General features: G+C 42.8%; 1 protein-coding gene across 1 annotated transcript in view; it reads right to left on the reverse strand.

The window, feature by feature from the left end:
- Positions 1-10504, reverse strand: part of LOC104076360 — a 51240-nt gene extending 40736 nt beyond the window's left edge. The window contains exons 1-4 of the mRNA XM_009577199.1: positions 10353-10504; positions 5996-6036; positions 3130-3449; positions 1527-1593 (exon numbers count right to left, since the gene is read on the reverse strand). Coding sequence (XP_009575494.1) covers positions 1527-1593; positions 3130-3449; positions 5996-6036; positions 10353-10504 — 580 coding nt within the window. The remainder of the gene's footprint in view (positions 1-1526; positions 1594-3129; positions 3450-5995; positions 6037-10352) is intronic.
- Between the last annotated feature and the right edge of the window lie 1286 nt (positions 10505-11790).

Below are 11790 nucleotides of genomic sequence, written 5' to 3' on the forward strand. Positions count from 1 at the left end.
TGCTATTGCCTTTCTGTGGTCTGACACACCACCACTATCCATCTGTTTCTTGGCAGTATTTTGCCCTCACTTACTTTCCTCCAGCAGTTGTACAGTCCACTCTTGGTCTGGGTCCCCCCACCACAGAACACACTGGATAAAATCCTTACAGCCTTCCCTCTTCCAAGGCACAGACTAGAGCAACACCAAATGACTACCACATTGGTGGCTCTCCTTTCCTAGGGCTGGGGACTTGTGGGCTTCCTTCCACAAAACCACCAAGTCAACCAAACCCAGTCACTTACTAAAGAAGAGACAAAGCCTTACACCTTCTCAATGCTCTGTCTGAAATTTTGTGCCCTAAGCTGTCTTGCCTCTAACTGTCAGCACTAAGGCTGACTAAAAGTATCTTGCCTCTTCTTTTGTAAGACTGATGGTACCTCCTCTACAGCATTTACCACATAAGGCAACACTAACTGCTCTCTTCCTCTAGTCATTTCCAGTTTCCTGTGGTGTCTGCAGTAATACCATCCCACCCACCACAGTTCCTGCCCAGAGGAAGTAAGGACAATACAAGTGAGCCCATGTCCCCTTTTAACTCCTTCCTAGGACCAATTCCCTCCCACTTTTTTCTCCACCAGTGGAGGTCAGGAATAGTACAAAATCACTCATAATGAGCTGAAAACAGCCCTTGCCCCTCAGAGAGGCCACCCTCTTTTTACAAGTAAGAATTCTAGAGGAGGAAAAACATAAAACCTAATGAAGCCCTCCCTCAGTTATTTGACTGGGAGCCCTCAGGTAGAGGTCACAACTGGTGAAATTCTCTATTTGATCATAGAGTTCCTTTCAAGTTTTTTTGGCTGACCAAAAATTAGACAAGTAGAAAGAAACCTAGTACCTGGATATAATTTGCTCAGTATGTCTACTAATTTTGCTCTTTTGTGTCTGGCTGCCATGAGAAGTAATGAAGGCAAAGTCTGCAGTGCAGAACTCCAGTCAAATCTGTTCTTAAATGTCTGAAAAATTCCCCCAAGCCCCCGCAAATGATGGAAAACGTTGATTGTTCCTCAGTATTTGACAATATTGTTGCTAAAGGACAATAAGATTGATGGAGGGAGGCCTTATAAGAACCTTCATTAGATCAAATCAAATATCTACCCCAGTGTAGCAGAAGGAAAATGACAACTATTTTTCTCTATTAGGAATAATATCTTTGATTTTGACCCCATTTGCACCAGCATAAACAAGAAGAAAGTCAGGTCATAAGTGAAAATTAAAACCAAAGCATATAAACCCCCATGAATATAAGGTAAAAGGGACCATCCAATGCTCCTAGTGGATATTATGTCCCAAATAGCCCATTGTCCACAAGAACTGCTATCAACTTGCAGCCGAGTCTTTCTCAACCCCTTTGATTCCAGCAAGCTGAGCATGTCATTACTCACAAACCTACAGGCCTGAGTCCTTATCTATTTCTTTGATTTAATTATCTTCATTCCTGAAGATTTAATTATCTTCATTCTTTAATTATCAGAGAATAAACTTACCCGGAGTATTCAGGCATTTTATCCTCTCACCACAAATGCTTGGAGATTCAGTGCATTCATCTCTGTCCTGTAAATCACAAGAATCATATTGAAACACTTTAACACAACAACTTAAATTTGAAAAGGCACCTCTTTAGGCTCTGTGACACCCATCTACCAGTAAAAGGTGTATGTAGGGATGGAGAGGGGGCTGATCCCATAAGCATGTTGGAGCAAGACAACTTGTTTTGGATTTGTCACCTGTTTTAACAAGGTATCCAAAAAGACTGCATGGTGTCCACAGAAAGCTAGTAGTGTGCAGATGACGAGCTAAATGGATTGGCTGCACAACTAACACTTATTATGATGCATGATCTGTAAGACAGTATCACAGCCCCGAGAGCAATGCATCACTCCATTGGTCTTAAGGACACTGTAACAATCGAGACAGTATTAGGAAAGGCTCTTGAAGACATTTAGTCTGGGAGGAAGGTGCTAACTGAAAAACGCACAAGAAAGGTAAATGACAAAGTAGTTATTTCCTGTCAACAAGCCCTCCTTTCACCCTACAGCAGGCAGAGGGGAAAGAATAACAGGCTACATTCGCATTTAAATGTTAGCATTAAAGAAAACTGAAACTAGCAGAGAGAGACCCGAACAGACTCTTTCAGGTTCTCTTCTCAGTATCTTGGGCTTAGGTCACCAGCCGTTCAGGCTCATGTTAAGCTAAGAATTGGGGGCAACATTGGCAAACAAGATACTGCTTTAAATATCAAGTTCCCCATATATCTTAGGACTTCTAAATGAGAGAAAGTGACCAAAGAACCATCTTATTTTGCTTACATGCTGGTTTTGCATCATATAATAAAATGTATTTTATAATAAAATGTATTTAATGATAAAAGCATCTGTGTTCTGTGTTTTTATATGTTTGTATGTTATGTTTAAACTGAAATTTGTTTTAACTGACAACTTTTGTTTCCAAACTTATAAATAAATATCTGACCTCTAGTTTTGCTTAGGAAAACTTTCCTCTGCTTTTCAGAGATGTCTAGAAGTTCCTGTAGAGTGGACTGGGACTAAATAAACAAATTTAGCATGCATAAGTATACATGTTTTAGGATGCCTTTTCCTACCATGATGAAAAGAATCAAAGTCCTGCCAGCTGTCAGGTTTGGGAAAGTGTCACACCCAACAGGCACAAACTAGTGCCCCATTTAGAGCAATAAATGGTAAAGAGAAAACCCACAGGCAGACTTTGAAGTGCCATAGACCCATCTGGTAAAACACATGCTTCAAACTGGATCTCTCTAGCTCTCCAAGTAGTTATTTCCAGAATGTCATCCCAGTATGTCAACACAATACTTCATAAGCAATAACTGAAAGATACAGAATTAAACTTCACCTGGCAAATCCGATCAGAGTTTGCAGAACACTCGGCCATTTGGAAAAAACCAGCAGGACACAACGTGCATTTTTCACATTGTGAAGGTGTCTTTTGGAAATTGCAAAATTCATCACTTTCACAAAGGCCACAGTCCAGCAAAGACTCCCCAACATTAATCACTTTTGCATCCACTTCTACTTTATGCACAGAGTATGACTTCTGGAGATGACTCCTGACTTGGTTCTGAAGTCCTTGAAGATGACTTTCAAAGTAATTTTGAATATCTTCTTGCAAACTCTGAAATGACATTTGTTTTACCGTATCAAAAAGCATGCCATACTGGACTTTGATCAGATCCATTTGCTCATACATTTTTCTTTGCTGTTCAAGAATCTCCCGTTGCTGGCTAACCAATATGTGCTGCTGTTCAGCAAGTTTTTGCTGCAAATCGACAATGATCTGCTGTTGGCTTTTTAGCATTTCAGTAAATTTCTCATGCCCTTTTGCAAGGTGCAGCTGTAGTATTAGGGCATCTTCAGATGGAACTTCATTTTCTCCTGAAATACAAATGATCAATTATTGTCCAAGAAAAGTAATACAGCTTGCTGTATTTTCTCTTCAAAGGCATTCAAATTTTAATAAGTTAATGACAAGACTCACTAAATTCAAGTCATGATTATAAGGCCAGTTCCTTTACTATCTTTGTAGCCCCTTCATGGGACCACAAGCATGGTGGTGGTGATTTCATAAGCAACTACATTTATAGTTGTAGACATTAAAAAAGTCGTAATCAAGCCCCCTGCTTCACGGTATAAATTAATCATCACTGGGATTCAATAACAGATTAATCATTCCTATGTACATGTTCAAATACAATAAAGAGTAAATGGCCAATTTTCACTGTAGACGCGATAAAATGAGGTGATAAAACTTGCTGGGAATATTAAGCTATTAAGGATAGTAAAAGTAGGGGTCAATTGCAAAGAGCTGCAAAAGGAGTCTATGATATTGAATAGCAGCAATAAAATGGCAAAAAGAAAGTCAAAGGAGATAGAGGTGAAATGAGGCACCCACCGAAAAAAAAAATCTAAGGATTTTATATCAAATGTTGTGGTTGTAGATTATTATTACCACTTGGAAAGGATCTTGAGGTAATATATCTAGATATAGATGTTGGGCTACAGAGCCATGTAACCCTCAGTTCAGTGCCCAACAGAGGTCAAAAAGGCAAATAAAATGCTAGGACTAATTAGAAGAGGAATACATAACAGAAGAGAATGTATCATTATGACATTATATTAATCAATAGAGCATCTTTAATACAGCATGCAGTCCTGGTTCCCCATCTCAAAAAAGTGCACAGAAGAACTCGAAAAGTTGACAAAAGGGCAGCAAGAAAAATTTAACGTATGATACTGCTACAATATGAGAAGGTAGGTAGGACTTTTCAGGATGAGACAATGAAAAAGACCAGTTCCTGTTTATGGTTCCTAAAATATTTTGCTGTTCAGTTACTTTTATTCACGGTATAAGGCACACATTATTTTTTATTTTTCAGTATTCACTTAAATATTAAGGTAGTTTGCAGTGTACTGGATTTGAGAAAGTACAGACCGGGATTCAGGAAAGGCCACACTCCCCATTCAAGTTGGAAATTCCAGATTTTGAAATATCTCATGAATTATACCCCCAGATCTCCTTCCATCTAACATGAACAAGTAGTTCTGTGAAGAGCAGAACCAATGTCATCTGATTCTCTGTGGATTTGTGTCTTGCATTTGACTGGCTAAATAAGTAGCACTACCTTCGCTATCTTTCTTCTTCAGAATACAGAGCAACAACCAAGCTGCTTTTGTCCCACCACCTGAAAGGACTAACACATTCCACTCATGTTCCACTCTCTCCTCTCTTTAATCACCTCTTACAAAGTTTATACAACCTTGCTTACTTTTAATACCCCTGACTATTGTCAAATTTTCCTGAAATCAGCCCATAGGTTTGACAGATACTGGGCAGCAAGACAGTTACAAGCACATTGTGATTGCCTATCAAGATTTTTCATCCACCTATATGGGCTCCATTTGTGCTTAAGGCTGGAAAGACATTAACAAATTCTTTGTCACAAAACATTTGCTCTCAGAAGTCTGGCTTACAACCGAGAGAATACAGGCAGAAGAGCATAGGTCTTTGCCAAGTATTTTGGCTGTACAAGTGACAACACAGTGCAAAAGGACTATGCTGTGTATCAGGAAGAGTTATGTCTTCAAAGTAGATGGAAAGTCTGTGAGGAAAAGGGCGGCCCTTACCTGGCCAAATAAAGCATATGCACCTAGAAAAATAGCTGATGAAAGCTGGCATATTGAGGCTTTGGCTACCATGTTGACTACTGTTACTTAATTGTTTCTTGGTAGATCTCCCTGTAAGTTTTCTGAGAGGGACTTCATCCTCTTGTCCTGCATTAATATAACTTCTTACACGCTGGGATCACATGTGAGAACAGGGCTCCATAATAGTACCGCAATACAGTTATCGATAAAATAATATAAACATAGTAAATAATGAGCACAATATTCTTATAATACCAGAAAATCTAAAATCTAAATGCATCCCCCCAGGAAACTGCTACATAGTACTAACAGCCATCGTATTTACTGTCGAATGAGCTGCATACATGTCTGCCTTTATCAATAGCTTCAGAAAGAGGTGATCTTGACTTTAAGCTTGAAATGTTAACAAATCCAGGTTTGTAAGGAACAAATAGTAATGAAAGTAACAGCATTAAACTCCCTCTTTCTAGGCCTTTTGACCCTCTTTCTCAATGAAAAAGGAAAAAAGAAATAACCTTCACAGAGGTGAGGAAAAGTCCAACTGCACCACTTAAAAGTCAGCCCAGGGAACTGCCTCTGGGGAACTGCAAGAGGGAGTGAATCCCACAGTCAAGGATATATTACAAAACCACTTTTTTCCAAAACCACTTTTCCTCCAGTTCTCAGTGGCTGAGATTCAGGAAGCAATAACAGTAACATTTTTAACTATTCCAGCCATCACAAATTTATAGATGGGGAGAATAGACTCTCCAAAGACAGGGCTATTGGGCTCTTACCATCCTGGGAATCTGGGCTTTTCTCACACACACAAGCAAAACTATTAGAGCAAAGAAAGGTTAACTAAAGCTCTGATTCAATAAGAGATATAAAATAGAGCTTATTTTTAAGCACGTTCTTAAGGAGCATTGTCTTCAACCATTAACTGTCTGACTTGCTGGCAGTAACAACTACCATTTTAACTACTGACTGCAGTGAAGCTTACTCACACGATGGACCAGCTTTCTATTATCTCTGCCCTAAAGGGCCTTACAGAACTTTGTAACAACAGCTACCTTCCAGTCAGTCAATTTAGCTTTGCTCCTTTTGGCTGCCTAAAGCTCAGCTGGTGAGAATATGAAGCCTAAAAAATCCTTTGTGAGTGTTTTTTTCCTCTCATTTTTATCCATTTTGCAGTACTATGACTAAACTTATACTTACCGTACAAGAGGCCCTTCACTGCACAGTACAGTCAGTACTACTGGCAGTTCACAATGCCAGAGCAACAGAATGCGTAATAAAGCTCTTGCGCGAAAGAGAAGACTGTACTGAAAATAAACTATGTTCAATTAAGCAGAAAGGGTATCTTGTTTGCCAGAAGAATTCTGAAGGAGAAGTCTAAAATAGCCCAGATGCAGAGTGCCCTAAATGTGGCCTTGTTTCTCTCCATTAACTATATAAAGGTAAGGCACAGTGAATATGTCAGATGGGGATGTCTCTATCCCAGACATCTAAAATTATGAGAAGAATTCCACTGCAAGTGATGTTTACACATTAGTAGATGCCAGCAATCCCACTTAAGTACCTTTCCACATTGCTCAGACAAGCATCAAACAGGTACATCCACTAGCAACACTCAGATGTTCCCACGACCACAGATAGTATATTACTTTCCTTGCACACGCACGCCACGCACAGCCATGGCAAGGTCTGTTTTGCAGACACCTGCTCCGTGCTTCCAGGATCAATCCACAGTGCAAACATAGTATCACATATGGACCTCTGCTACGTTTCCCTAGTATGCCTGGAAAGGACATGTCATCCTGAGGGCATGCTGCACGGACAAGGTAGCCCTCAGGCACAATCTGCCACTGCACAAGAGGCAAAGGATAAAAGCAGGCAGTCATTCTACTGTGAGGAAGGGAAGGCGAGATCTTGATTGGGACTGGAGAGCACAGGGCCATCTGATGGTGCCAGTCACTCCTGGTAACCACAGGAGATGACAGCAGTGGGCTGCAAGCACTGCTCAGTGCACAGATAGGAACAACATGAAAACCGACAACCTTGTTCACCAGGTTTGGCAGGTGTGAGATATAGCAGCTGCACATTATTTTGCCCAAATGCAGACGTTTGCAGCTGCAGAGAATTCTGCCCAAAAGAAAACAACAGAAAGATAGGTCTGATAGGAAAAATTAAGGATTTAGTGGCAATTAATGAGTGAGGAGAGAAACACAGAGGAATACAAAATGATAAGACAACAAAAACAGGTCCTGTGCATTCCTTCTTTTGGGATGCCAATCTTTCATCTGAAGTAAGGTGTACTCACGGTGCTGCTGAGAAATAGCAGTGACAATCTTGCAGAAGAATGGGCTCATCTGATTTGAAAAGGGAGTACAAGTCTGCACTCCAGCATCTTCACCTGGCCAACAGAAATGGTGGTTCAGCTGCAGTTGGCAGCAGCTTTCCAGATAGTAGCTGTGGTGCTGGTGATACTGGCTGAAAAGATGATGAAGATGTTTGTGTGATCCCCACAGAAGGGCTGTGTTGGTTCTGCCAGGCAGCTGGTGGAGACTAACAGTCACCTGCCTCATGCAGATGAGCCTGCAAACACAGACACAGTGCTGGGAATCAGCTAGAGCCCCTGATACTGGCCTGTATCTTGGAGGGCTGATATCAGGCATGGTCTTCAGCAAGCATTCAAGTAGACCACACCTCACGTGAATGGGGCTACGCAACAGGTTGAACAAAAGATTATTCTGCTCACCAAAACACAGCCTTCTCCGCCAGCTAAACTGGACGGGAGGTCTCTCTTAGTGACTGAAGAATCATTGCAAATCTGCTCATGCACTGTCACAATGCTGGTAGTCATAGGCTGGGGTGGGCCACCAGGTCTCCACCTGCGGATGGTGAATCAACACAGGCAGAAAAATGGCCTTAGGGTCACCCAGGCAGCGTATTCCAGCTCCCCTGCTGTCTGAGGACAGGGCAAAGAAATACCCCATGCAGCTGGCTTTAGAGTGACGTGCCGAAATGGTAACCAGACAGAAACATTGCCCTAGAAACAAGAGAAAGACAGGAACAGTCACTGACCTGTTTCTTCTTGAATAGATGGTTTCCTCTGTTTTCAGCTACAGCACCTTAGGTGTGAAACTGAAGGGCCATACAGCCTTCTGTTTCTTTCTTCCACCAGGAACTAACCATACCTTCATCCTTGATCTAAAAACACTAGAAATCCCCAAGAAGAATTCTCTGCACATGGCTGCCAGAGAAACCTCCTCTTTTGGGGTGATCAATTAAGGAAGAATTAGGAGGATGGGCGAGGATGTAGAGGTGGCAGATAATCTCTCATAAACTTGTGTTCTTTCCGAATGTGTGACAAGTTCCTGGAGGCTAAAATAAATGTACGATTGCCTGGGCTGGAGACATACACCTGCGCTGTCCGTACAATATTGTACAATCACCTTGCAGTCACGCCAAAGATGTACTGTGCACAGGAAAAAAAATACTGTGGTATTTTCTTTGCCTCCCACTCACTTAAGTCAAGGGCTGAGCACATGGAGCAGCCTCATCTCACAAGACACTGCAAACAGGATTGGGAACACACAGCAGCCACTCTGAGTACTAGAGGCAACTCTGTGCACTCTGACCAACCCCAGAGACTCCTAGAGCTCAGCTAAGCCTGTCTGCAGCATATTCGCTGCAGCATTCAAGAGGTCCCTACATTTCCTTCAGAGGGACTCTTGCTGGTCCCCACGGGCTACTGACCACCATGGGCAGTTCTGCCTGAATCTGGTTCTTCTCCATGAAGTTACAACTGTACCGCACATCTGTAAGACAGACTCCTGCCACACCTGCACAATGAGATTTATCCACAAAATTTCATGGCAGGAAAGCCACCATCTCCACCATACAGACTGGGCACAGCTCTTGAGTGAGCTCCCAGTGTCCCCTAGCAGGGCTCTTTAGAAGGCTAGAACTGCAGTATGCTTTTCACGATGCTTACCTGCATTTGCCCTGTCGTGTTCACTGCATGCTGTTTGAGTAGCAGCTCTCCTCACACAACCATAAATGCATTTCCCCTAATTAGATGTCTGATTATCACATTTTGTTGTTCTGTTTGTTCTAGTAGACAAGCCATACTGGAATTTCTATGCAGAACCATGCTCATTTCCAAGACCCAGCACCCAGCATTCCAGCTGCAAATGGGGATTGAACAAGGTATTCTCTGCACTAATGCAGGAAACCCACTGACCTGTGTTCAAAAGCAGGTCTCAGGCAAATGCAGAGAATATTAGAGGTTGCAGGCAGAGCAGAATACCAGATGCTTGCCTGTACACTGACTTGAAGGAAACCAAAGACTGTCAACATGGCTTATTTTTTTGTTCCTGATGCCAAGAACATGGAGTTTCTGCTAGATGTTGATGAATCCAGTATGCTATTCTTCCACTCCTAGGAGTGAAAGCTGCTTTGTGAAGGCCTGGGTCCAGGCTTTAGAATGGGCAAAACATGTATGTATGTCCTTTGTCCAGTCTGGACAGACGTATATCTACAGCAGGTCTCATCCACACTAACTGCAGTCATGATTGCTGCAGTGGCCCTGGGTGTGGGCTGGTGCCAACCAGTGTCACTCGCTGGCCACAAGGCAAAAACAGTGAGAGGGGGCAACTTCTGAGGGTGCAGTTGTCCTCATCTGAAAACTTCCTCTCACACATAGAAGCTCATGTGTTATCACAGGTTTGCGCTTCCATGCTGACAGTGCCTTCCATGAGATTACGTGGTTTAGTGGGCAGTGCTGTACACTGCTTTTCCTCCAACATACAGGATGCTTCTCTCTGCCACAGGAAGGAGATGAATGCACAAATCCATGACTGCCACTGGCCATAAGGTATAATCCATTCTTGATGCATTCAAGGATTTTAAGGGAAAATTCTAACCACACTTCTGTTCCTCCAAGACTTTACCCGGCACCCAGCCTGCAAAGAGCATAAAATTGGAAGAGTACGGTGAACTCTGCATCGAGTCTCCAAAATCCCCAGCCACTTCACTCTCCGACCCTTTTGCTTTAATTTCCTTTAGTCTGTTTTCCTCTGACCCACATCAGAGGGGACAGAGGACCTAATCCTAAGGCCTAGGAGATGAGGGGTGCATGTAACTCACCATGTTAGCTGGAAGTGCTGATGGTACTGGAGACTGGGCAGCACAGACTGATCCGGATCCTCTAAAGATGACCAAAGAATAAGAGGATGTTTGGAGAAAGAGGTCATGCTGAGCTGGATGCTCTTTGTAAGACCTTCACGGAGATACGGCATGTCTGCTTTTAGCACCATCCAAGAAGTATTAGTCTTTTCTGTCCATGCAGGATGCCCGTATTATTTTCCAGGGCTTGTACTACATAGAGATGGATTTTGGTAAGGACAAAGAAAATGCAAATATCCTGGGTCCTTTTGTAAAAGGGAGACATGGCAGTTATGATGATAGTACAAAGAGTATGCACAGAAGCAGAGAAGATGGAGGCCAGCCATACTGACTTCTCTGTTTGCTGTCCACCTTTGGTCACGGAGCATACAGAGGTTCTTTAAGACATCCAGGAACAATATCAGGCAAGATGAAGGTAGACAGTGTCACTGCACTAGTGGGGGGTTAAATCTCAGCTCTGGGACTGGATTTGCCACTAAGTGCTGGAGTCTGCTTTGGAGGAGATGTCACTTCACTAAGTAGATCTTGGTAACGAGGCTTGGCATGCGGTCTGGTGTCTGAAGCGGCCACAGCCTTCGGATTAGCCGCACGGATGTGACAAAGTTTAAATGACCTTCTTCATGCTTTCCATTAGCTTTTAACATCCATGGGGAATAAAATCAATCACCCTTCCTCATATATTTTATATCTTTCAGATAAGGCATTAAACCCAAACCCGAACTGTTTTGTGGTCATTAAAGATCTGCTGGTGCTTTTCATGTGGGTAAATCCACATATCCCAGGCAACTACATAACACCTTCTGCTGACCTGTGAGTATAACCATGGACATACCTGGCTTCCTACAGGGATACTGAATTGACCACAGCTGTGCTCTCGTCAACTGACAGGCAAGTGCTCTGAATGATGTGCAGAAAGAGAGGCTCTGCAATATCTTTTTTTTTTTTGCTGGCTATTACAGGGAGACAATTTGTCAGCAGCAGTAAGTTTCTTACCAATGGCACCAGTCCATTCATCCTGGGTGTGGAACATACACACACCCCGCAAAACCCTGTATGTTGGTATAAATTAAAAACCCCAGATATACCAGACTGTGAAGAGAGAGACGGTTAGAGATCTTACACTCATTTAAAAATAGCACTAAAAAAAGTTTTGCCATGTTTCATCTGCTGTGGGTCTCCTACGTGCACACGTGCGTGCAGAGGGGAGATGAAGGGGAGGAGAGAGGGGAGCCGGGACAGCAGTTCCCCATGCGTCACAAAGACCAGTGCCAGATTTGCCCCCTAATCCTCCCAAAACGAGGAGGTCTGGTGCACCCGCGCGGGTGCCCCTGTGGCCGGGCTCCCAGAGGTGCTCAAGCCCCTCGGCTCAGCAGACTCCTGCCAGGTGTGAAGAGACCCA

This window comes from Fulmarus glacialis, unplaced genomic scaffold (genome assembly GCF_000690835.1).
Source record: "Fulmarus glacialis isolate BGI_N327 unplaced genomic scaffold, ASM69083v1 scaffold860, whole genome shotgun sequence".
NCBI lineage: Eukaryota > Metazoa > Chordata > Aves > Procellariiformes > Procellariidae > Fulmarus > Fulmarus glacialis.